General features: G+C 37.1%; 2 protein-coding genes across 2 annotated transcripts; both read right to left on the bottom strand.

The window, feature by feature from the left end:
• Positions 1 to 16,330: 16,330 nt before the first annotated feature.
• LOC138897502 (uncharacterized mitochondrial protein AtMg00820-like) lies at positions 16,331 to 16,950 on the bottom strand. Its single transcript, XM_070183476.1, has 2 exons — positions 16,672 to 16,950; positions 16,331 to 16,552 (listed from the first exon to the last, which is right to left on the bottom strand). Exons 1-2 carry the CDS (start codon positions 16,948 to 16,950, stop codon positions 16,331 to 16,333), a joined length of 501 nt encoding a protein of 166 aa, XP_070039577.1.
• A 1,167-nt stretch (positions 16,951 to 18,117) lies between these two features.
• LOC138897501 (uncharacterized) lies at positions 18,118 to 18,549 on the bottom strand. Its single transcript, XM_070183475.1, has one exon. The coding sequence runs from the start codon at positions 18,547 to 18,549 to the stop codon at positions 18,118 to 18,120; it is 432 nt and encodes a 143-aa protein (XP_070039576.1).
• Positions 18,550 to 27,119: the final 8,570 nt, after the last annotated feature.

The raw sequence follows: 27,119 nt of genomic DNA, 5'->3' as shown, positions 1-27,119 counted from the left end.
AAAGTATAATTAAAAGTCCAGAAAATAATATTTTTCCATGTATTTACACAAATTAGAGTCGGGCCCATACGTAATCACCTTCTCCTAGCCGAAATAGGACATTTACTCCATAAATATTGCACAGGCGCGCCGCATGGGGCGACGCACAATGCAGGGCATTAGTGGGGATATCCAATGAGTTAGTTCTGACAGGCAGCCCAAAATTTGACGAGCTCGAAACAAATACTTAAACTATGCTCGCTGGTCAAACATGGTATAGTATAATATCGTGTACACAAGGATTGGAGTTAAACAGTATTTTCATAGTATCTAGCTTGATTTCTATCCAGGGAAATCAACAACCGAGATTTATATGATTAATAACTAAAATCAAATAAGAATCTAAAGCTATTGACTAATGACAATCGAAACAAGGAATAAGAAATGAAGGTTATCAATGGGAGGAGATAGAGATTGATATGATAGGTGAAAGATAATTGTTTGGGAACTAACTCTAGATAATTCACTTCTAATGTTTAAGTGAGTCTCTAGAATTCACTCAATTATTAGTTCAAACATTCAACAAAAAATCCTCTCACGCTTAAGACTTAGCCTCACGAGATGAACCAATTTAAGCACGTTAAGATATGCATGAATGCGTAGTGGATTGGTCTTTAGGAAAATCTATTTCGATTATTCTCCTAACTAGGTCTGATAAATAATTCAACTAGCCTCTCTCGATTACTTAGAAGAATCTATGAACTCAACCATCAATATAATGCAAAAATATCACAAGTTATGCCTCTCTTGATTACACGAACAAGTGAATATATATGAAACAATTAAATCATCCAAAAATGATTCAATTCATAGAACTAGAGTTTAAGGTATAGGAAATAAATTTAAGGTATAGGAAAACATAAATTCAATCCAAACTCGGGTCTTGAGTGAGGAAGGAATGATGAAATACTTATTCTTTTGCTCCTCCAACTCCTCCTTAGCTTTCTTAGGTCTAAAGTATGTTCAAAAGTCTAAAAAATAATGTTTTTCCATGTATTTACACAAAGTAGAGTCTGGCCCATACGAAATCACCTTCTCCTAGCCGAAATAGGACATTTACTCTATAAATATTGCAAAGGCGTGCCGCACCATGCGGGGGATTAGTGGGAAAATCCAAAGAGTTGGTTCTGACAGGCAGTCCAAAATTTGACGAGCTCGAAACATACACTTAAATTATGCTTACTAGTCAAAGATAATATAGTGTAATATCATATCCACAAGGATTGGAGTTCAACAATATTTTCGTAGTTTCTAGCTTGATTGCTATCCAGTGGAATCAACAACCGAGATTTAAATGACTAATAACTAAAATTGACAAAGAATATAAAGCTATTGACTAATGACAATCGAAACAAGGAATAAGAAAAGAAAGTTATCAATGGGTGAAGATAGGGATTGATAGGATAGGTGAAAGATAATTGTTTGAGAACTAACTCTAGATAATTCACTTCTAATATTTAAGCGAGTCTCTCGAATTAACTCAATTATTAGTTCAAACATTCAACAAAAAATCCACTCTCGCTTAAGTCTTAGCCTCACGAGATGAACCAATTTAAGCACGTTAAGATATGCATGAATGCGTAGTGGATTGGTCTTTAGGAAAATCTCTTTCGATTATTCTCCTAACTAGGTCTGATAAATAATTCAACTAGCCTCTCTCGATTACTTAGAAGAATCTATGAACTCAACCATCAATATAATGCAAAAATATCACAAGTTATGCCTCTCTTGATTACACGAACAAGTGAATATATATGAAATAATTAAATCATCCAAAAATGATTCAATTCATAAAACTAGAGTTTAAGGTATAGGAAATAAATTTAAGGTATAGAAAAACATAAATTCAATCCAAACTCGGGTCTTGAGTGAGGAAGGAATGATGAAATACTTATTCTTTTGCTCCTCCAACTCCTCCTTAGCTTTCTTAGGTCTAAAGTATGTTCAAAAGTCTAGAAAATAATGTTTTTCCGTGTATTTACACAAAGTAGAGTCTGGCCCATACGAAATCACCTTCTCCTAGCCGAAATAGGACATTTACTCTATAAATATTGCACAGGCATGCCGCATGGGGCGACGCACCATGCGGGGGATTAGTGGGAAAATCCAAAGAGTTGGTTCTGACAGGCAGTCCAAAATTTGACGAGCTCGAAACATATACTTAAATTATGCTTACTAGTCAAAGATAATATAGTGTAATATCATATCCACAAGGATTGGAGTTCAACAATATTTTCGTAGTTTCTAGCTTGATTGCTATCCAGTAGAATCAACAACCGAGATTTAAATGATTAATAACTAAAATTGACTAAGAATCTAAAGCTATTGACTAATGACAATCGAAACAAGGAATAAGAAAAGAAGGTTATCAATGGGAGAAGATAGGGATTGATAGGATAGGTGAAAGATAATTGTTTGAGAACTAACTCTAGATAATTCACTTCTAATATTTAAGCGAGTCTCTCGAATTCACTCAATTATTAGTTCAAACATTCAGCAAAAATTCCTCTCTCGATTAAGTCAGCCTCACGAGATGAACCAATTTAAGCACGTGAAGGTATGCAAGAATGCGTAGTGGATTGTTCTTTAGGAAAACCTCTTTCGATTATTATCCTAACTAGGTCTAATAAATGGTTCAACTAGCCTCTCTCGATTACTTAGAAGAATCTATGAACTCATCCAACATTATAATGCAAAAATATCACAAGTTATGCCTCTCTCGATTACTCGAACAAGTGAATATATGTGCAATAATATAATCATCCAAAAATGATTCAATACAAAAAACTAGAGTTATAATCCACAAACAATCATCAATACACTAAATCTATCAAACCCTAAAGGAGCTTACTCCTTAGATATGAAGAAATTCATCACAAATAAATTTAAGGTATAGGAAAACATAAATTCAATCCAAAATCGGGTCTTGAGTGAGGAAAGAAGGATGAAATCCTTATGCTTTTGCTCCTCCAACTCCTCCTTAGCTTCATTAGGTCTAAAGTATGTTCAAAAGTCTAGAAAATAATGTTTTTCCATGTATTTACACAAAGTAGAGTCGGGCCCATACGAAATCACCTTCTCCTAGATGAATTAGGAAATTTTCTCTATAAAAGGTGCACAGGCGGGCCGCATGGGGCGACGCACCATGCGGGGCAATAGTGAGAAAATCCAAAGAGCTGGTTCTGACAGGCAGTCCAAAATTTGACGAGCTCGAAATACACACTTAAATTATACTTGCTAGTCAAATATAATATAGTGTATTATCGTATCCACAACGATTGGAGTTCAATAATATTTTCGTAGTTTCTACCATGATTGCTATCCAGTGGAATCAATAACCAAGATTTATATGATTAATAACTAAAATTGACTTAGAATCTAAAGCTATTGACTAATGACAATCGAAACAAGGAATAAGAAAAGAAGGTTATCAATGGGAGAAGTTAGGGATTGATAGGATAGGTGAAAGATAATTGTTTAGGAACTAACTCTAGATAATTCACTTCTAATATTTAAGTGAGTCTCTCAAATTCACTTAATTATTAGTTCAAACATTCAATAAAAATTCCGCTCTCGATTAAGTCTTAGCCTCACGAGATGAACCAATTTAAGCACGTGAAGATATGCATGAATGGGTAGTGGATTGGTCTTTAGAAAAATATCTTTCGATTATTCTCCTAACTAGGTCTGATAAATGATTCAACTAGCCTCTCTCGATTACTTAGAAGAATCTATGAACTCAACCAACATTATAATGCAAAAATATCACAAGTTATGCTTCTCTCGATTACACGAACAAGTGAATATATATGCAACAATTAAACCATCCAAAAATGATTCAATACATAAAACTAGAGTTATAATCCACAAGCAATCATCGATACACCAAATCCATCAAACCCTAAAGGAACTTACTCCATAGATATGGGGAAATTCATCACAAATAAATTTAAGGTATCGGAAAACATAAATTCAATCCAAACTCGGGTCTTGAGTGAGGAAGGAATGATGAAATCCTTATGCTTTTGCTTCTCCAACTCCTCCTTAGCTTCCTTAGGTCTAAAGTATGTTCAAAAGACTAGAATATAATGTTTTCATGTATTTACACAAAGTAGAGTCGGGCCCATACGAAATCACCTTCTCCTAGCTGAATTTGGACATTTACTCTGTATACCACTAGGCAATGCATTTAAATGTTGAATTTATGGATTTTCTTTCATTATTTCAATTTTGAACCCCTAGGCTTGGAGGGGTAATTTTGCTTGCAGCTTTTCATATAAGAATTTGGGGTAAGTGATTTCTGAGGGTTGTTGTTGTGGTTAATAAAGATAGCCAACAAAGTTATGTTAAGGCTTTCCCTTCTTTCTTTTTGGCATAATTCATACAATACAGACAAAACTAGCAAACACACAGTTTCCATAAATGACTCTATTCATAGAAGTACTAGGGGTGCCTATGTTCTTGATTCCCCATGTAAATTATTATTATATCTTCTGTTCATGGGTCTCAGAAAAATACGTAGTTGATAAGGTTTATCCGAAAGGCATATTGATTTTATGATATTCTGAGAAATCTTATTAACACACTTCTTATGCATTTCATGCATTTATATATGTACATAGAACCACGACCAGATGGCGTTATATACGTGTATATTATATGTATATGGGATACGGAAAAAAGTTACGGCGTTATATACGCACCACTACCTGATCAGCTGGTATACGTTGATGATTTGCCCATAGTGGCCGAGATGATATGATGGGATGCCCTCATAGGCTTGATGATGTTATGAACGCATATACCTATGCATGTTATGGCATTTATACGCATACGCATGACATTATAAATATGAAATAATTCACAGAGCTATTTAGACTTACATGTTGAGTCTTTTACTCCATGTTTCTATATGTTTTTTATTTACTGATTTCCATTCCTTACATACTCGGTACATTATTTGTACTGACGTCCCTTTTGTCTGGGGATGCTGTATTTTTGTCACGACCCGAAATTTCCCACCGACGGGACCATGATGGCACCTAACATTTCACTATCTTGGTAAGCCAACGTTAGAAAATCATTAAACCAATTCCTTATTTCCATTCAGTAAATAACAATAATTAACTAAGATGAAATATAATAAGTACGGAATATTATAAAGCCGTATTAATTATTACCACCTGGATCTGGAGTCACAATTCAAGAGCATTCTAGAATTTACTATAAGTAATAGTCTGGAAAAAAAAACACAACTGTCTGAATGAAAGAAAACAATAGGACATAAAAGATAGACGGGGACTTCAAGGTCTGTGAACGCCGACAGATCTACCTTGAGTCTCCAGACAGTGGACCAATACAAAATCTCAATCAACCTGAGCCGGTATCAAAATCTGCACAGAAAGTGCAGAGTGCAACATCAGTACAACTGACCCCATGTACTAGTAAATGTCGAGCCTAACCTCGGCGAAGTAGTGACGAGGCTAGGACAAGACACCCGCATATAACCTGAACAATATAATCATGCTAGTGGAAAAAATAGTAAATAAAGAAATAATGCAGAAATAATAGGAAGGGGACATACATTGGGAAATACAACATAAAGAGTGAGACTAATGAAAAGAAAGAATTAAACAGAAAATCCTTAAACAAATTGAGCAATTAAAATAGCAAAGGAAAACTGCACGGCATCACCCTTCGTGCTTTTACTCTCAACCTCACCTAATAAATAAATAAAATGGCACCGCATCACCCTTCATGCATTAAACCTCTCATAATATACATGGCATCACCCCTCGTGCTTTACACTCTTCCTCACAATATAAATAAAGCATGCACGATATCACCCTTCGTGCTTTACACTCTTCCTCACAATATAAATAAAGCATGTACGGCATCACCCTTCTTGCTTTACACTCCTCCTCACCAATCACAGAATCGATAACAACGGATAAATAAGAGTATCACAAAGGAACTAGTATTTTGCCCATAATCAATAGCACAATGTAATCTCAACCTTGAATCAATATTTGAAAGTTACCAAATCTCAGTGAAACCAGATATGAGTCACCCAACATTTCAAATAATCTGCTAAGCATGGATAGTAGAATTTAAAGCTACAAAATAGACAAGAATAGAATTTCACTCGCATGCTATGACTCGACAACAATGCATAGATGCTCGTCACCTCACCTATACATCGTATTTAACAACCAAACACGTAGCAAATGAACACATAATACCTATTCCCTCACGCCAAAGTTAGACACGACACTTACCTCGCTCCGAAGGCCACATAATTCTCAATCACAGCTTTTCCTTTGGAATTCACCTCCAAACCACTCGTATCTATTAAAAAATAAATCAATAATATCAAATATTGCTGAAGGAATCAATTATATTTTATAAATTAAATTTTCCAAATTTTACTCCAAAAAGTCAAAAAATTGACCCCGGGCCCGCTTGATCAAAACCCGAGGTTCGGACTAAAATCCTTTTACCCATTCACCCTCGAGCCCGAATATGTAATTAGTTTGGGAATTCGACCTCAAATTAGGGTCTAAATCCTCAAATTTTCGATATTCCTAGTTTCTACCCTAACCCCTAATTCTACCATGAAAACTCTAGAGTTTTGGTTGATAATTCATAAAATGTAATGGGTAATTGAAAGAAAATGGTTTAGAATCACTTACCAATACTTTGGGGAAGAACATGGCTCTTGAATATCACCTCTACCCGTTTGGTTCTTGAAAAATGTTGAAGAAATGGCTTAAACCTGTGTTTGGAGTCTGTTTTAAGTCACTGGACAGGCCTTCATCGCGTTCGTGAGAGGCATGTCGCGATCGCGATGCACAACGGCCTAATACCTTCGCATTCGTGAGTCTATCTACATGTTCGCGTAAGGCAGCTCTCCCCCAAGCCTTCGCGTTCGCGACCCAGTGGACGCGTTCGCGTAGAAGAACATGGCTCCCCTCCCCCAGGTCCCTTAGACTATCGCGTTCGCATGAGACAGATCGCGTTCGCGAAGGGTACCACCCCCAACTCTTCGCGTTTGCGACCAGTCCATCGCGTTCGTGAAGAAGAAAATTCCTCTGCCCCCATTTTACCTTTCGCGTTCACGACACTACCTACGCGAACGCAAAGAAGGGCACACCAGAACAGCTGCTGCAGCTAAAATCTCACATTTTCCAAGTCCGAAACATCCCGTGGCCTATCCGAAACTCACTCTAGCCCTCGGGGCTCCAAACCATACATGCACACAAGTCTAAAAATATCATACGGACCTGCTCGCGCGATCAAATCGCCAAAATAATACCTAGAACTCTAAATTTAGCACCAAATCAAATGAAATTCTCAAGAACACTTTAAAATTTCTATTTTCTCAACTAGACGTCCGAATCACGTCAAATCAACTTTGTTTCTCACCAAATTTCACAGACATGTCTTAAATATTATAATGAAGCTGTACTAGGCTCCGGAACCAAAATACGGACCCGATACTAACAATGCCAAATATCAATCAATTTTTTAAAACAAATAATTTCCAAACTTTTAATTTTCATCAAAAATTCATAATTCAAGCTAGGGACCTCCGTATTCGATTCCGGGCATACGCCCAGGTCCCGTAATTCGATACGGACCTACCGAGATTATCAAAGCACCGATCCAGGCCCGTTTACCAAAAATGTTGACCGAAGTCATCTAAAATTAACTTTTAAGGCAAAAATTCTTATTTTCATTAGTTTTCAACATAAAAGCTTTCCGGAAACCTGTCCGGATTGTGCACGCAAATCGAGGAGGATAAAAATGAGATCTTTAAGGATTAAGAGCACAGATTCGAGTTCTAAAACATAAGATGACCTTTTGGGTCATCACATTATCCACTTCTAAAATAACCGTTTGTCCTCGAACGGACATAGAAAAGTACCTGGGCTGGTGAAAAAGTGGGGATATCTACTCCATATATCAGACTCGGACTCCGAAGTAGCTACCTCAATAGGCTGACCGCTCCACTGCACTCGAACTGAAGGGTAACTCTTTGATCTCAACTGGCGAACTTGCCGCGCTAGAATTGCCATCGGCTCCTCCTCGTAAGTCAAATCCTTGTCCAATTGGACAGAGCTGAAATCTAATACATGAGACGTATCACCGTGATACTTTCGAAGCATGGACACATGGAATACCGGATGAACAGTTGCTAAACTGGGTGGCAATACAAGCCTGTAAGACACCTCTCCCACTCTCTCCAAAATATCAAAAGGTCCGATATACCTAGGGCTCAAATTGCCCTTCTTTCCGACCCTCATTACACCCTTCATGGGTGATACCCGAAGTAACACTCTCTCTCCGAGCATGAGTGCAACATCACGAACTCTATGGTCGGCATAACTCTTCTACCTGGACTGAGCTGTGCGAAGTCGATCCTGAAAAATCATGACCTTATCCAAGGCATCTTGTACTAAGTCTATGCCCAATAACCGAGCCTCTCCACCACCCAAAAGGCGACCGACACCGCCTGCCATGTAATGCCTCATAGGGAGCCATCTGAATGCTCGACTGGTAGCTATTGTTGTAGGCAAACTCTGCAAGGAGCAAGAACTGATCCCACGATCCTCCGAAGTCTATAACACAAGCGCAGAGCATATCCTCCAAGATCTGAATAGTATGCTCGGACTGCCCGTCTGTCTGGGGATGGAATGATGTGCTCAACTCAACCTGCGTACCCAACTCACGCTGTACTGCCCTCCAAAAGTGCGAGGTAAGCTGCGTACCTCGATCAGAAATGATAGACACAGGCACACCGTGAAGACAGACGATCTCCCAAACATAAATCTCTGCTAACCGCTCCGAGGAATAGGTAACTTCCACAGGAATGAAGTGCGATGACTTAGTCAGCCTGTCCATAATAACCCAAGTCCCAAATCACGATACGAACCTACCGGAATTGTCAAAATACTGATCCGGGCCCGTTTGCTCAAAATATTGACCAAAATTAACTCAGTTGAGTTTTAAAGCTCTATTTCACATTTTAATCTATTTTTCACATAAAAACTTTTTGAAAAATTGTACAGACTGCGCACGCAAGTCGAGAAATTATATATGATGCTTTTCAAGGTCTTAGAACACAAAATTAGTTATTAAATTTAAAGATGATATTTTGGGTCATCACGGTAAGTCTCTTGTCTAACATTGTAAGAGAAAATTTACCCCATAGGTTATTTAAATTAATATTTGCTTCTAATTGTGTGGGGCTACGTACATACGAGGTGACGAGAGTCCCTGCGTAGCTACTAATTATGCTTATGTTCGGGTATTCGTAGGACCTAAATCATGAATTATTTGAGATGTTTGCACCCTACTTGCTAATTAAAGTGCCTAGATTATATTGAAACTTGTTAGAGGAACTGTGAAAGACCGTTAATGGAATTTCTATTATATTGTGTATTAGACTTTAATAACGTTTAAGTCAAAAGCTTATAAAGTATCCTCTCTTCTTGTGTAGCGGGCCGAACGTCTCGACAGTAGATAGATGCATCTATGGTTCGTGCCGCTCGACCCTCGGTAGTGTACACATTATTCTGGATCGGATCGTATGACCTCGGCATAATCGTGCGTGATAACTCTCGATGTGTAATCATATACTTGATATCCTTCCCTGACTTGAGAGGCAAAATATTGTAAGGTAAAAATTTATTTGGAACTTACAATGTGTGAAAGGTTTATTTCTTTTTTGCTTATTATTGAGTTATTGTTATTATTTACATAATCCGTGCTCATCTAGAATCCTGTATTTCTTTAATGTTTGCCCATAGTAAGTGTCGATGTCGACCCCTCGTCACTACTTCATCGAATTTAGACTTGATACTTACTCGGTACATGTTGTTTATGTACTCATACTACACTTCTGCACTAACCATGCAGGATCTAAGGCAGGTGCATCTGGCGGTCCTACCGGCGCGCATCCCAGATATCCCGAGGCCTAGTGGTGAGCTGCTTCCCGAGCCGTTCTGCATCCCCTAGAGCCTCTCTTTTGAATTTAAATTCTGTCTACTTTATTTCGGAAAGTAGTTAGAGTTTTGTATATTCTACTAGTGGCTCATATACTTGTGACACTAGATCTTGGCATTACTCTAGTAGACTTTATGGTTTTGGGGCATTTACATATTTATGCTTGCATTCAAATGTTTTCATTTCATCATTTGACTCTCTATATCTCAAATTTCTAAACAAATGGGATTTAATTACTTGAAAATTATTTAAAAGAAGAAATCACATAGTAAATTCATTGAAGGCTTGCCTAGCGATGACGTTAGGCGCCATCACGGCCTATAGGAGAAATTGGGTCACGACAGGGTCGTTACAATTTCATTGATGGTGTAAAGAAATTTTATTGGTTGTGATTTTACCTATTAGATTGTGTGCTTTAGTTTTTGGGTAACTACTAACTAGTTCCACTTATTGTAGGAGATTACATGTAGTTATCTTTTAGGTGAAATAATAATATTGTTAAAAATTCATTTACTCAATTCCTATAAAACTACTGAAATATTTAAATATTTTCCCATTTAATTTCTTTTCCCCATTACAAGGATACTGTCATCAGGCTGCTGCTAATATGTTTTAAAGGCTTCAATATATACGTGGACTGCATGGACGCATGCATTTACGAAAAACGTTGCTGATGAGGGAACCATCTGGATCACGGAAGCTATTTACCAACAAGATTTCATAAAGTCAAGCTAAAAATATTGCAGAATAAGCTTAAATAGTACTCTTATTGTTAACCCAATGGATAGAAGATACTTTAGGTCATAATACCTTTCCCCTGCGTTCCAATTTATGAATTACCATACCTAATCCTGTTAAGTAGATTTAAACTTTGACCAAACTACCAAAACCAAAAAAACCAAAAAAAAAAAAAAAAACAAAAAAGACAACCAAAATGAAAAGGAGAGAGAAAATTAGATTGATTGTACTTACATTTGGAACGACCACGCAAATATATATATATATATATATATATATATATATATATATATATATATATATATATATATATATATATATATATATATATCATGAGGATAATTACCTCATGCCATTTATACATCATGCATGACTTCGTTTCTTTTGCGTGTGAATTTTGAGTTAAAAGTTCAAGTTTTGTGGATAGAAATTAAACTCCCATATGTAACAAATGAAAAAATATTAAATTGTTATCCTTATTTACATAACATTTTATAGTAAGCGTATGTATACCTGTCATACATGGTTAAGATGTAACATAAATATTTTTGTCAATATGAATCATCAAATTCGTGCATTTATCGGTCGTTATATGAGGCCATATGTGGATATTGCAGAATAAGCTTAAATAGTACTCTTATTGTTAACCCAATGGACAGAAGATACTTTAGGTCATAATACCTTACTCTTATTGTTAACCCAATGGATAGAAGATACTTTAGGTCATAATACCTTTCCCCCTGAATTCCAATTTGTGAACTACCATACCTAATCCAGTTAAATACATTTAAACTTTGACCAAACTACCAAAAAAAAAAAAAAGAAGCAAAAAGACAAAACCAAAATGAAAAGGAGAGAAAAAATTAGATTGATTGTACTTACATTTGGAACGACCACGCAAATGCTCTGTTAGTTTGAGTGCTCATACGAATTACTAAGAAATTGGTTTTTTACCGTGTTCCTTAAGCGAAAAGTAAACAAGCAATAAAATGAACACAATGATTTTTACGTGGAAAATCACCCGACTCAAAAGCTGCAAAAACCACGACCTGCCAAGTAGAATTTTCATCTCCAACTCTACTAGAATAATGAGCCAAAATGTATCAATTACAATGCTGTAATTAAATACTCTCCAGTACTCCTATTGCTCATATTTGATTCACAAGTAACTCTAACTTGTAAAACCAAACACTTATTCCAATTCACTAATTGTTTATAACACCTGATTACAACTCAATTTCATAAAACACATTTACTAGACTAACTCGGAAAGAGTACAAGACAAGTACTCAACACAAGTGAACCATTTTATGACTCTGTTGTTGATGTGTAAAAGGATAGTCCAGAAGTCCAAACTCAATCCTATTTAAACACGACTTGAGATCTTCTAGAAGTCCTATTCATAGTCAGCTTTCTCTTTGATAGGACTACTACTGTTCCAAGGATTCCATAAGCGTTTGGACTTTTGTCTCTGAAGGACCTATCCATATCTTCATGAACAACGACCTTTATCACTTACAGCATCTATCTTCCACCAAACTCAGACCTGGTAACTTTGAGATAAAGTTACACTGTCTTGTACAAACATACAAGTATCAATCATGAGGAGTTGATCCTTTAACCTGAGAAGCTGGTTCTTCACAACAGTTAAGCAACTACATTGAGGACCTGATTCTTTGAGTAATTAGTCACATTTTATTAATTATCAAAACTTCAATACTCAACAATTCCCCCTTTTTGATGATGACAAACTCTGTACCCAGAACCAGCAATCACATCAAAGAACTCGATGATCACATCAAGTACAAGTATGTCCCCACCTTATCTTCCCCCTTTTGGCATCATCCAAAAAACACAAACAAATGTTAGACAGTAAGCACATAGAGTGTAAGATTCAAAGCCTATCAAGCGACAACACAAGCATAAGAAAAGGCAAATATACTAAGCTGATGATCCAAAAGAGTGCAAATCAGTAAAGGACAGGAATGAGAGACATTAAGTAGTGCCAAAAGAAGCCCAAGGCCTTGTCTTCATCATTAGAACACAATAAACTAAGCATACTGCAGACAACTCAGACTATGAAAAAAAAAAAAGATAAGACATCACTAGAAAGGCATACGAACTAAGGACACTGGGAAGGAACAGGTTCAAGGGTGCGAGGCAGAGGGGGTCAAGGCTTTCACAAGGGTAGCAATCTGTTGATCATGGGCCTCCCTCTCTCTTCGAAGCTCTTCCTTGAGTTGCTTAGTTTTCTGTCTCAGTTCATTACTGTCTTCACGAAGCTTGACATTCTCTTCAACAACCAACTCCGACCTCTTGCTGAGTTCTACAACCCTACTACTCCCAAGAATAATGGCAGATCATGTGGGTCCTCTAGTCTTGATTTGCTCATAGCCACACTGCTTGAGGGTAACAGCATCTAAAACATCATTATGGTTTCCAAACTTAAGCTCAGGTAAGGCAATGTTGAGCTTGTCAATTCTGTCTCAGACCATAGCATGCTTTGGTTTGGAGGTATCTGCAGCTCTTTCCATGTGCTGAATCATCAGGCTAGGGAGACTGATAGGCCGACCAGTGTCAAATAGTTTCACCACAGCCATGTCTAGTATAGTAGCCTTATGCCTTCTCTCAGATCTCTAAAGAATGCAGGAGTTGACAAACTGAAATAGTAGCTTCTGAAAGGGGGTCATATTAGTCTTGTACACTTTCTGGGAATCATCTAGTTCAATCTTTTGGGAGAATTTCATGGTGACCACAATGCTAGTGTCAACATCATTGTTTATGGCTGGCCACTTCTTCTTCAAATAATTGTCAAATCCCAAAGAAGGGATATTCAGAAATTGTCGCAGTTCCTCTACATCAAACTCCATGTCGAAGCCCCCTACTTTACTCTTGACTACCTTCCCATCAAAAGTGAAATTTGTGTAGAACTCCACCATAGAAGGATCACATACTGGGGGGAAAGAATTGACAAACATGTGCTTCCACCCCTGTAGCTCAAGTTTCTCAACCAGTTGAGCCATTCCCTTCTCATCAGTGTTCGCAAGAATCTTCCCATTTAGTACTTTTCTATTCCTTAACTCTGTGAGTCGATCAACTGCAACTGGAACGGAGGTAGCAGGTTTGGTGACTTTGGCTCCCCTTCTCATCAGTGTTTTCAATTGTCATAGAGCCTTCAGATTCCTCGCTCTCATTCCCTTATTCTTCCTCACTCTCGTCATTACCTTCTTCACTCTCACCTACCTTTTCTTGATCCTCTCCTTCACTTTTAGAAACCTCCTATTCTTCACTCAGATTTTCTTCTTCTGCAGAATTTTTAGCATGTTCACCTATCTTATCCTCTATATCACTCTCCTTCTCATCTCCAGATACTCCCTCATTCTCACTCTTTCCTTCTTCATTGGCTATGTTTTGAGCTTTATGTTCCTCATGACTGGTCACAACTTCTTCTTCCTTCTCACCTTCATCATCTTCCTCATCCTCAGTCCAGCTAAAATTAAGGCCATTAGAAGCCTCTTTTTGTACTGGTACTTTACATCATTCCCCCTCAACCATAGGCTCCACAGGCGTTGTATCTACCTCATTTCCAAAATCCCTTGTATGTTCTTCTATGATGAATTTCTCTACTGGTGACTTCTCACTCGTAGGTGGAAAAGTATCTAGGGGTGAAACATCAATAGCAGAAGCCAAAACATCTAACTTGGAAGCGGGATGTGGTACCTGATCAGTAGTGCCTATACATGATTCCCCCTAAATCATAGATTCCTTGACTTCAGAGTCACTCTGCGTAGCAGCCTCAGGCACTTTGTTGACAGATATTTTTGAAGTTGCTTTGACCTTTGCTATCTTAGAGATATTTTTTATAGGAAGCTCAGGTGCATGGGTAGTGGCTTTTGAAGGAGGAGGTGTAGTGGATATGGGAATAATAGGAACAGGAACAGTAGGAGCAGGGGAGGATGATGTAGGTATGGCGGAGGATATTGATGGAGAAGGAACAAGTGTGGGTATGGGTTCTCTTGAAGGCTTAATATTTTTCATTGATTTGGGCTTCAAGATTTTGGGTTTTGCTTCATCCATGGTTGATGATTTAGCTTTAGAGGGTGTTTGACTAGCTTTAGGCATGGTGATCAGATGTGAACCTTGAAGAAGAGAATGGAAGGGTTAGTTCTTGATACTTGCTTTCAATTCTTGCTTAGGGTTTGAAAGGAACTGTGAGGCTAGAGAAGCTTAAGGGCCTTTTAAAGGCATTACTCCTAATTTGACTGGAAGAGAGAAGGTGATCGAATTTGAGTTCTAACGGGACTTTTGTAACGGTTACTTTGACTGTAAGATTTTCAGGAGTAATTGATCTCTAATTACACCAGGATTCCCCCTTACTCTTTGACTAAAAGACGACTAGAAGTGATGCCAACTGAAATAAAAGCCTGAGTATAGCAGTAATTTTAGAATATAAGTTCTAGTGACTTAAGACAGTCTGGCACATACCTTAGTCAAAGAACCAACTCCTTAGCAACTCCTTATTTATTTATGCGAGAAAGCTTCAGCACTTAATGTTAGTATCATGCAACACAGTTATCAGCCACATTTTCTATGCGAGTGTGTGAGCTTAATACAAGCACAAAGCTGAATCAAACACACTGTACTTAAATATCTACGTCTTATTATGTTTTTTCTAACCAATCATTGAGAGTCAACTTAGTGGGAGAAGCTGATTAGACCTAGTTCTAGTCTATTCCTTTCAAAATGATCCCTACTCAGAGCTTTAGTAAAAATATCAGCAATTTGATCTTCAGTTTTACAGAAGTTAATTGAGATATTCCCCTTTTCAACATTGTCTCTGAGAAAGTGATGTCTAATGTCAATGTGCTTGGTTCTTTTATGATGACATGGATTTTTTGCAATGTTTATGGCACTGGTGTTATCACAGAAAATGGGAACACAATCAACAAATATACCATAGTCCCTTAGCTGTTGTCTTATCCATAGTAACTGAGCACATTAGGATGTTGCTGCCACATGTTCAGCCTCACCTGTAGATAATGCCACTGAGTTTTGCTTCTTGGTTCCCCAAGACACCAGACAAGAACCTAGAAATGGTGTTGTTCCTGAAGTGCTTTTCCTGTCAATATGAAAACTTGCATAGTCAGCATCAGCATAACTAACTAGATCAAAGTTGTACCCTCTGGGATACCATAGATAGAGGTCAGGGGTCCCCTTGAGATATCTTAGTATTCATTTGATATTCTTCAGGTGGGATTCCTTGGGATTTACCTGAAATCTTGCACATAATCCCACATTAAACACTATATCAGGCCTGCTTGTTGTGAGGTACAATAGTGACCCAATCATTCCTATATATAGCTTTTGTTCCATACTTTTCCCTTCTTCATCAAGGTCCAGCTTTGTTGCAATGGCAATGGGGGTATCAATAGACTTGGAGGAGTCCATGTTGAATTTCCTTAGTAACTCTTTGATATATTTCTGCTGATGTATCATGGTTCCAGTAGATGTTTGCTTGATTTGTAGCCCTAGAAAGAAGTTCAGTTCACCCATCATGCTCATTTCGAAACTCATTTCTCCTCATCTTAGCAAATTCCTCGCACATTGCTTCATTGGTAGCCCCAAAGATAATATCATCCACATACACTTGCACAATCAGGATATTCATCCCTTTACTCCTCAGAAATAGAGTGTTGTCCACCTTTCCTCTTACAAAGTTGTTAGCTAAGAGGAATTTTGAGAGCCTTTCATACGAAGCTCTAGGAGCCTGTTTCAGACCATAAAGAGATTGAACACATGGTCAGGAAATTCTTTACGTTCAAATCCAGAAGGTTGTTTGACAAACACTTCCTCCTTTAGGTACCCATTCAAAAAGGAACTCTTTACATCCATTTGGTATAAAGTGAATTTCATGTGGGCAGCAAAGGCTATCAACATTCTTATATCCTCCATTATAGATACAGGTGCAACTGTCTCATCATAGTCAATGCCCTCCTCTTGGTTGTATCCCTGAACCACCAGTTTGGCCTTGTTCCTTGTGATATTTCCTTGTTCATCCAACTTGTTTATGAACACCCATCTAGTACCTATGACTGTTTTGTTCTTGGGTTTCTGTACCAAGTGCCAGACCTTGCTTCTCTCAAAATGATTTAACTCCTCTCGCATGGCTATGATCTATTCTGGATCCTTTAGAGCTTCTTTGATGGTCTTAGGTTCAACATGTGAGAGAAATGCCGTGAGTGCACATAGATTTCTTAGACAAGACCTAGTTTGCACCCCAGCATTTGGATCAGAGATGATATTTTCAAGAGGGTGTGAGCTTTGATGCTTCCATGGTCTGGTCTGCATACCTAGAGAAGATTCACATGAGAAGTGACCCAAGGGAATAGGTTTAGTGGGTGTGGCTTCATTATTCTGATCAGCAGTTAGAGTAGCTCGGTCTTCTTCTGGTTCCTCATGATCACTGTCAATTTCCTTGTGGTTTTCAAATCCATCTTCGTCAGATTCCTTTGTAACTCCATCACCAGTGAATCTTATGTCATAATCTTTATCCTGTAGACCTTTCTCAGCCAAACTGTTAGCTTCATAAAAAATAACATGAATATTTTCTTCCACACACATAGTTCTTTTATTAAAAACCTTATATGCCTTACTATGTGGAGAGTAACCCAAGAAAATTCCCTCATCACTTCTGTCATCAAACTTACCTAGAGCTTCTTTCCCATTATTATGCACAAAATATTTACACCCAAAGGCTCTCAGATGAGTGATGTTGGGTTTTCTTCCTCGAAGTAACTCATAGGGAGTTTTCTTAAGAAAGGGTCTCACCATGCATCTATTTACCTAGACCATTCTTTCCTCCGCTCGATTTCCCACATTGGGCAGTCCTTTACCATGTGATCTAGCTTGCCACACTTGTAGTACCCATCATAGTTAGCTTTGTTGATATGCTTATGCTTACTACTGGTCTCTCTTTTGGATGCACTTTTGAAATTCTTCATGAACTTCTTGAACTTGGCAAACATTGCTAGATCAGGATCATCATAGTCAGATTCATCATCCTCAGATGCCTTAATGACCAAGGCCTTATCCTTCTTTGGTTCTTCTTTACACAGTTCCATCTTTCTTATTTCATGAGTTTTTAAGTTTCCAACCCACTCATCAAGTGAGATTTTATCCAATTCCTTGGCTTCCTGGATTGCAGTGACTTTTGATTCCCATGAAGTTGGAAGGATTCGTAGAACTAACCAACTCTTCTGAGGTAAACACCTTTCCAAGTGATTTTAGTTCATTGGTTATTATAGTGAACCTAGTCATCATATCCTCGATGGGCTAAGACTCCTTCATGGAGAAAAGCTCATAGTTTCTCATGAGTAGTTCAATTTTTGATCTCTTAACTTGATTTGTTCCTACATGAGAAGTTTGGAGTGCATCCCAAATCTGCTTCGCATTAGAGCACACATAGATTCTATTGTACTCATCAGGACAAAGTCCACATATAAGGATTTTCTTAGCTTTTGCAGTCTTCTCCATCATTCTGAAATCCGCTGCCACAAATTTGGAGGGGTCTTTAGGAACTGTTTCACTTTGTGCATTTTGTTTAGTAGGAATAAAAGGACCTTGGTTTACTATGGTCCATAGTTCATAGTCTCCAGCTGTTAAGAAATCTTCCATTCTTGCTTTCCACCAACTGTAATATTTTCCATTGAACAGGGATGGTCTGGTAGTTGATTGTCCTTCATTAATTTCAAGTGGAGCACTCATCTTTCTTCCAAGATCTCTCTAGGTGTTAGCCGTGTAAATGAGAGAACCTGCTCTCCTACCAATTGTTAGTTTGAGTGCGCGTATGAATTACTAAGAAATTGGTTCTTTTACCATGTTCCTTAAGCGAAAAGTAAACAAGCAATAAAATGAACACAGTGGTTTTTACGTGGAAAATTACCTGGCTCAAAAGATGCAAAAACCACGACCTACCAAGTAGGATTTTCAGGTCCAACTCCACTAGAACAATGAGCCAAAATGTATCAATTATAATGCTGTAATTAAATACTCTCCAGTACTCATACTACTCTTATTTGATTCACAAGTAACTCTAACTTGTAAAACCAAATACTCACTCCAACTCACTAATTGTTTATAATACTTGATTACAACATAGTTTCCTAAATCATATTTACTAGACTAACTCGGGAATAGTACAAGACAAGTACTCAATACAAGTGAACCACTCTATGACTGTGTTGTTGATGTGTAAAAAGATAGTTCAAAAGTCCAAACTCAATCCTATTTAAACTCGACTTGAGATCTTCTAGGAGTCCTATTCATAGTCAGCTTCCTCTTTGATTGGACTCCTACTATTCCAAGAATTCCACAAGCTTTGGGTCTTTTGTCTTTGATGGACTTATCCATATCTTCTTGAGCAACGACCTTTATCACTTACAGCAGCCATCTTCCACCAAACTCGGACCTGGTAACTTTGAGAAAAAGTTACAATGTCTTGTACAAACGTACAAATATCAATCATGAGGAGTTGATCCTTTAACCTGAGAAGTTGTTCTTCACAACAGTTAAGTAGCTACATTGAGGACCTGGTTCTTTGAGTAATTAATCATATTTTGTTAATTATCAAAACTTTAATACTCAACATGCTCCAATTGAATTATTTGGTATAGTTCCTAGAGATCGAAAATAAATAATTACTGCTAATTAAAAGTCAATGTAGTCATTACATCTTAAAACAATCTAACCTCATATATGTGATGGAATACATGCATAAAATGCAGAAAAAAATAATTTAAAATAACTTGCATGTAATATAGAAAACATATAATCATAAATCTTAATCAAAGTTAAAAGCGATACTTATCTTTTGAACTCAACACATAACCGTTGAATCATCAACAACTTCAGTAATTAATCAGTCAAAACGTAATAAAGAAGTATGTGAAGCGATAATTTCAACTTTCTCTTTTAGCAATATGTAATGACCTGACTAGACATTTTGAGCATCTGCACTTCACTCGATAGTTTGAGGCCTTGGAATGGATTTTTGTTAGTTCCATTAGCTCTGTTGGGCAATTTTGGACTTAGGAGTGCTTCTGGATTGTAGTTTGGAGGTCCGTAGTCGAATTAGTCTTGGATTGGCGAAAGTCGGATTTTTGGGAAGTTTGATCGGGAGTGGACTTTTTAATATTGGGGCTGGATTCCGATTTTAGAAGTTGGAGTAGGTCCGTAATGGCAAATGTGACTTGTGTGCAAAATTTGAGGTCCATTGGGCGTGATTTGATAGGTTTCGGCATCGGCCGTAGATGTTGAAGTTTCAAGGTTCATTTATTTTGACTTGAGGTGCGATTCGTCATTTCGAGGTTGCTATACGTGATTTGAAGCTTCGAGTAGGGTTATTCCGTCACATGGAACTTGTCTGCAAAATTTGGCACCATTTGGAGTTGATTTGATATGGTTCGCATGTTTGGTTGCGATTCTAGAAGTTCTTGAAGTTTCCTTTGATCTTCATACGTTTTGGCATCCGATTCGTGATTTTAGAGGTTATTTTGATGATTTGATCGTGCGAGCAATTTCGTGTTGTGTTTCTGGACCTAGGTGCATGGTTGGTTTGGAGCCTCGGGGGCTCGGGTGAGTTTCAGATTGGTTTCAGAATGATTTTTCATGATTTTTGAGTGTTGGTACTGGTGTCATCACATTTGCGATGTTTTGGTCGCAAATGCAACTATCGCATTTGCGAACTCAGGCTGCTGGGCAAGAATTCGCTTTTGCATAATATTCCTCGCATTTGCGATGGTCCGCCTTTTTGCATTTGCGAAGCGTTTGGTCGCACATGTGACATTAGCAGGAAAACCTCCAGTTTGCATTTGCGATATATTGTTCACATTTGTGAGGGTCGCATTTGCGAACCCCCTGTCGCAAAAGCGACATCAGCAAACCTGCTAAATGCTGAGAATTCCGAGATTTGGCTTCATCTTGTCATATTTTGAACCCTAGCTTCGATGGGAGGCAATTTTATGAAGGGATTTTCATACCAAATCATTGGGTAAGTACCTCTAATCAATTCTCAACTATATTTCATGATTTTATATAAGATTTAACATCAAATTCATGATAAATCTACGGAAAATGTTGGGATTTTGTCAAAACTATGGAAATGAAAATTTAGGATTTGAGAGTCGAATAGGACTCGGATTTAGAAACAAAATACGTATTTGGACTCGTGAGGCTATGAGTAGTCAAGACCTACCCTTGGACCCGGGTTTCGACTGGGCGAGCCCAAGGGTTGACTTTTGTTGACTTTATAGAAATCGAATTAAAATCACAGCTTCATTAATTGAATTTATATTCCCTTGCATTGTGTGATGTATTTAAGTCGTCTTTGGCTAGATTAAGCCGAGCGAAGGTGAATTTGTAAGGGAAAAAGCTAAATTGAGTATTGAGTTAGCCGAATTAAGGTAAGTGTCTTGCCTAACTTTGTTGAGAGAATTTTTCCTACTATTTGACATTGTTTGCTACATGCGGGGGTGATACATATATGAGGTGACGAGCATATATGCATGTGCCAGGGTTAACCATGCTCGAGGGTAAATTATGTTATAAATTGCATCTTGTAGAATCACGTGACCTTCTTGTTTCATACTTTACTTTACTCCTAGATATTAAGATCATAGTATTAAATGTTAGGAACTAACACTTAGCTTGTTATAACTTGATCAAATTTGATGAAATTCTGAGAACACATTGATGTGTCTAATTCGGTTATCACTATGCATAATCATTACTACATTGCTACGGCGGATATTCTTGAGATACTAGATTCTATACTTGTGTTGTAGATCATTTGTGAGATTTGTCAGAATACTTGAATAATAAGGTTGTTGCGGGTTTATTGAACTATTGTTTGCTTGGAATATTGTGATTGGGATTCATTTGGAATATTCGTTTAAGCAATCTCCTTGACGTTATTTATGCTTCCTGCCTTGTTTGTCATTGATATACATATGCATGGCAAGGAAGAGTGTGAAGCACGAAGTGTGATGTCGTGCCATTGTTTATAAATTATCATGTTAGGGAAAGTGTAAAGCACGAAGGGTGATGCCGTGCCATATTATTTGAGAGTAAAAGCACGGAGGGTGATGTCGTGCCATATCATTTGTGAGTAAAAGCACGAAGGGTGATGCCGTGCCATGTTATGTGAATAAAAGCACGAAGGGTGATGTCGTTCCATGTTATGTGAGTAAAAGCACGAAGGGTGATGCCGTGCCATTGCAATTATATTATCATGCTTTTGTGTTATTACGAGTTCATGGCACGAAGGGTGTTTCCGTGCAAGTGAGGACGAGGGACATGCATTATGTTGTGATATCCTTTTCTTGCAGATATCTTCATGTCTTTACCTTGAATTGTTACTGTCGTACTTACGGTTCTTATGTGACTTGTCATCACTGTTCTATCTTTATTCTCTATCTTAATTGTTATTGTGTTGCCCATGCCTTCTACTTGCTTAACTTGTAAATATCATGCCTACTTCCTACTGTTATAATTGCATCCACGTCATATCTGTTTTGTTGAACTTAGGTACAAGTCTTCTTCCATGTTAGTCATTCATGTCTCTACTTGTTAACTTATAAAGATCATGTGTCCCCTTTCTTATTTGTTATATCTATCTTCATGCCTCCACTATGCTAGTCAGTTGAATTTACATTCCTTTTTGCTAATTGTCGTCATTACCTTTATGCTTTCCGCCTAGTCTGTTACTGATGTCCTTATGTACATTCTCGTTCATTATTACTACTTGCGTATTTCCTACTTTGTCATTTCTGTTATCGATATTTCTGCCCTTCGGTTGGTACTGTTTTATGCATATTTGGTGAGGATGAGATAAATGCACGAAGGGTGTTGTCGTGCCATTGAATTTGATGTCTTGAGTGTTTCTCTGATACTATGAAAGTTTTGAGGTGATTATTGTGGTTCATTGGGTTTCGTTCTAAGGAAAGGATTGGTCGAGATATTGGAAACTGTTAGATTATGATCTCTTCTAGTACTTTGTTATTGCTTTATGCATTTTTTCGTGTGCTCTATTCTGTTATACTATAGTATAGTTCCATTGTTAGTTACATTACAAATTTTATCAGTGAGCATCTTTTAACTAAAAAGCCTCGTCACTACTTCCAGGCTTTGGAGTGTCAAAAACTTTGAAAATGAAAATTTAGGATTTGAGAGTCGAATAGGAATCGGATTTGGAAACAAAAGACGTATTTGGACTCGTGAGGCTATGGGTAGTCAAGACCTACCCTTGGACCCGAGTTTCGACCGGGCGGGCCCGGGAATTGACTTTTGTTGACTCTTTAGAAATTGAATAAAAATCATAACTTTATTAATTGAAATTGTTTTCTCTTTCATTGTGTGATGTATTTAAGTCATCTTAGGATAGATTGAGCCGAGCGGAGGTGAATTTGTAAGGGAAAAAGCTAAATTGAGTATTGAGTTAGCCGAATTGAGGTAAGTGTCTTGCTTAACTTTGTTGAGGGAATTTTTCCTACTATTTGACATTGTTTGCTACATGCGAGGGTGATACATATATGAAATGATGATCATATATGCATGTGCCAGGGTTAATCATGCTCGGGGGGTAAATTATGTTATAAATTGTGTCTTGTAGAATCACGTGACCTTCTTGTTTCATGCTTTACTTGACTCCTATATATTAAGATCATAGTATTAAATGTTAGGAACTAAGACTTAGCTTATTATAACTTGATCAAATTTGATGGAATTCTGAGAACACATTGATGTGTCTAATTCGGTTATCACTATGCATAATCATTACTGCATTGCTACGGCGGATATTCTTGAGCTACTAGATTCTATACTTGTGTTGTAGATCATTTGTGAGATTTGTCGGAATACTTGAATAATAAGGTTCTTGCAGGTTTATTGAACTATTGTTGGCTTGGAAAGTTGTGATTGGGATTCATTTGGAATATTTGTTTAAGCACTCTTCTTGACGTTATTTATGCTTCCTCCTTTGTTTATCATTGATATACATATGCCTGGTAAGGAAGAGTGTAAAGCACGAAGAGTGATGTCGTATCATTGTTTATACATTATCATGTGAGGGAGAGTGTAAAGCACGAAGGGTGATACCGTGCCATATTATTTGAGAGTAAAAGCACGAAGGGTGATGTCGTGCCATATCATTTGTGAGTAAAAGCAAGAAGGGTGATGCCTGCCATGTTATGTGAGTAAAAGCACGAAGGGTGATGTCGTGTCATGTTATGTAAGTAAAAGCACGAAGGGTGATGCCGTGCCATTGCATTTATATTATCATGCTTTTGTGTTACTGCGAGTTCATGGCACGAAGGATGTTTTCGTGCAAGTGAGGACGGGGGACAAGCATTATGTTGTGATATCCTTTTCTTGCAGATATCTTCATGTCTTTACCTTGAATTATTACTGTCGTACTTACGGTTCTTATGTGACTTGTCGTCACTGTTATGTCTTTATTCTCTATCTCAATTGCTGTTGTGTTGCCCATGCCTTCTACTTGCTTAACTTGTAAATATCATGCCTACTTTCTACTATTATAATTGCATCCACGTCATATCTGCTTTGTTGAACTTAGGTACAAGTCTTCTTCCATGTTAGTCATTCATGTCTCTACTTGTTAACTTATAAAGATCATGTGTCCCCTTTCTTATTTGTTATATCTATCTTCATGCCTCCACTATGCTAGTCGGTTGAATTTACATTCCTTTTTCCTAATTGTCGTCATTACCTTTATGCTTTTCGCCTAGTCTGTTACTGATGTCCTTATGTACATTCTCGTTCCTTATTACTACTTACGTATTTCCTACTTTGTCATTTCTGTTATCGGTATTTCTGCTTTGGTTGATACTGTTTTACGCATATTTTGTGAGGATGAGATAAATGCACGAATGGTGTTACCGTGCCGTTGAATTTGATGTCTTGAGTGTTTCTCTCACACTATGAAATTTTTGAGGTGATTATTGTGGTTCATTGGGTTTCGTTCTAAGGAAAGGATTGGTCGAGATATTGGAAACTGTTAGATTGTGATCTCTTCTAGTATTATGTTATTGCTTTGTACATTCGTTCGTGTGCTCTATTCTATTATACTGTAGTATAGTTCCATTGTTAGTTACATTACAAATTTTATCAGTGAGCATCTTTTAACTAAAAAGCCTCGTCACTACATCGACGAGGTTAGACAAAATACTTACTGGGTACATGGGGTCGGTTGTACTCATACTATACTTCTGCACCTTGCGTGCAGACTTTTGGAGCGGAGCTGCTGGTGATATCGGGAGCTGACCCTGAAGATGTTCGTGCATACCGGATATGGCTGTCACTTGTCTTTGGTGGCTTTAGATTTTGTTAATCTGTTATGTAGCTTTCAAACAGATCGTGTAATTATTTATATCAGCTTTGTAAATTCTAAGTTTTAGAAGCTCATGATTCATACTACCAGTTCTTGGGTTAACTTGTAAAAGTTCAGATAATTCTTCATTATTTTCCTACAATTTCATTTGGATTGTATTGTCTATTAGTTGACTTACCTAGCGGATAGACTTAAATACCATCACGACTAGTGATTTTTGGGTCGTGACACAATCATACTAGTATAAACTAGTTTGAAGCAAGAAATAATAGACAGTACACGCAGGATAATAGGGTCTTGTCTTTTACGAGTATATCATTACTTTAAATTTTATGAACGGACAAATTCTTTAAATCATTACATCAAGTTGACTTACAATAGTACATCTTCATAGCAAATACCCTGTTTCAATTTAGACAAGGGTGCTTAACTCGGTACGGAGTTTAAGAAAAGAAAAAAGATTTTTGAAATTTGTGGTCTTACAAATTTAAGGAGTAAAAGCTTAAGGGGCCATGATACTTGTGTGGTTATAAAAGCTTCTCATTGAGGGTAAAATGAAGAGTTTGAAGTTGAATTATTTCCAATTGTAAAAATACGTCATTCTTTTTGAAACGGATTAATAAGGAAAGTGTGTCATCTAAATTGAAACAAAGAGAGTATATGATATGACAATTTGAAAAATAAAGTAGTCATAACTTACTATACCAATTTAAATTACACATTTAGTGTTAAACTTCATCCCTTTTAATTTATGTGATATATGGTCTTTATTAGTTAGTTTAAAAAAGAATAATACATTTCTATATTTGATAGTAATTTAATATTAAACTTTTTATTTTATTTTTAATGAGAAACTTTTATTTATAGCCATACAAATAATACGACCTCATAAAATTTTAAATCTTTAAGCTTTTAATACCACAAGTTTGAAAAGTTTTTTTTTATTAAACTTCGTTTCAACTCAAACTATGGCATATAAATTGAAATGGAGAAGTATCAATGTATAAAACTTAAATTAAATTATATTATAATTGATGGGCTCAACTAGACCAAATCTTAACATGGTGTAATATTGTATACTTTGGGCAAGTATGCATAGTTTTCTCAGAAAGCCTCACACTAGTAAGATTATTCATATATATATATATATATATATATATATATATATATATATATATATATTATTAGCTTATTTTTCTTTTTAACTACCAATGTAAAACTTTCTTCACATACCAATAATTTCTCTCGAATTAAGCTCCATATGACCCATCAACAAACCCCTCAAACTAGGCTCCGCATTTTCACGACCCGAAATTCTCCCCTTCGGGACCGTGATGGCGCCTAACATTTCACTTGCTAGGCAAGCCAATGTTAGAATAATATTAGCTATTTTTAAATAATTTTAAATTAATTAATAACAAAGGGACAAATGCGAAAAATAAAGTCTGAAATAAAGTGAATAATCCATAATAATAGTGATGTCTAAATACCATCCCAGAACTGGAGTCACAAGTGCATGACTTTCTAGAATAATACAAATAAGGGTCTGAATAAAAATAAAGTTGTCTGAAAGAAAGCACACAGCTAAAAATAAAGTAGAAGGGGACTTCAGAACTGCGGACGCCATGCAGTTATACCTCGAGTCTCCTGCGAATAGCTGAATTCGAGCAAATCTATTATACGCCGTTGGGACCAACTCCGGTATCTACAAAAGAAGTGCAGAGTGTAGTATGAGTACAACTGACCCCATGTAGCCAGTAAGTACCGAGCCTAACCTCGACGAAGTAGTGACGAGGCTAAGGCATGTCACTTACATTAACTTGTACGCAATAATAATAATAATAATAACAACAATAATAGAAATAAAATAAGTATCCCATTTCAATAGTTGAAGCCAACTCGGTAGTCATAACCAATTATTATTTCAATT

This window comes from Nicotiana tomentosiformis, chromosome 8, assembly GCF_000390325.3.
Source record: "Nicotiana tomentosiformis chromosome 8, ASM39032v3, whole genome shotgun sequence".
Taxonomy (NCBI): Eukaryota; Viridiplantae; Streptophyta; class Magnoliopsida; order Solanales; family Solanaceae; genus Nicotiana; species Nicotiana tomentosiformis.
The sequence above is the reverse complement of the archived record's forward strand: the minus strand, read 5'-3'. Positions and strand labels throughout refer to the sequence as shown.

What these genes read in the sequence shown, in the direction of transcription:
- LOC138897502 (XM_070183476.1), bottom strand. Translation starts at nt 16,950, where the DNA reads ATGCGAGAGGAGTTAAATCATTTTGAGAGAAGCAAGGTCTGGCACTTG. An exon ending in TCACTTTATACCAAATGGAT is followed by an intron (nt 16,553 to 16,671) that starts GTAAAGAGTTCC and finishes GGTCTGAAACAG; the next exon opens with GCTCCTAGAGCTTCGTATGA.
- LOC138897501 (XM_070183475.1), bottom strand. Translation starts at nt 18,549, where the DNA reads ATGAGTGCTCCACTTGAAATTAATGAAGGACAATCAACTACCAGACCA.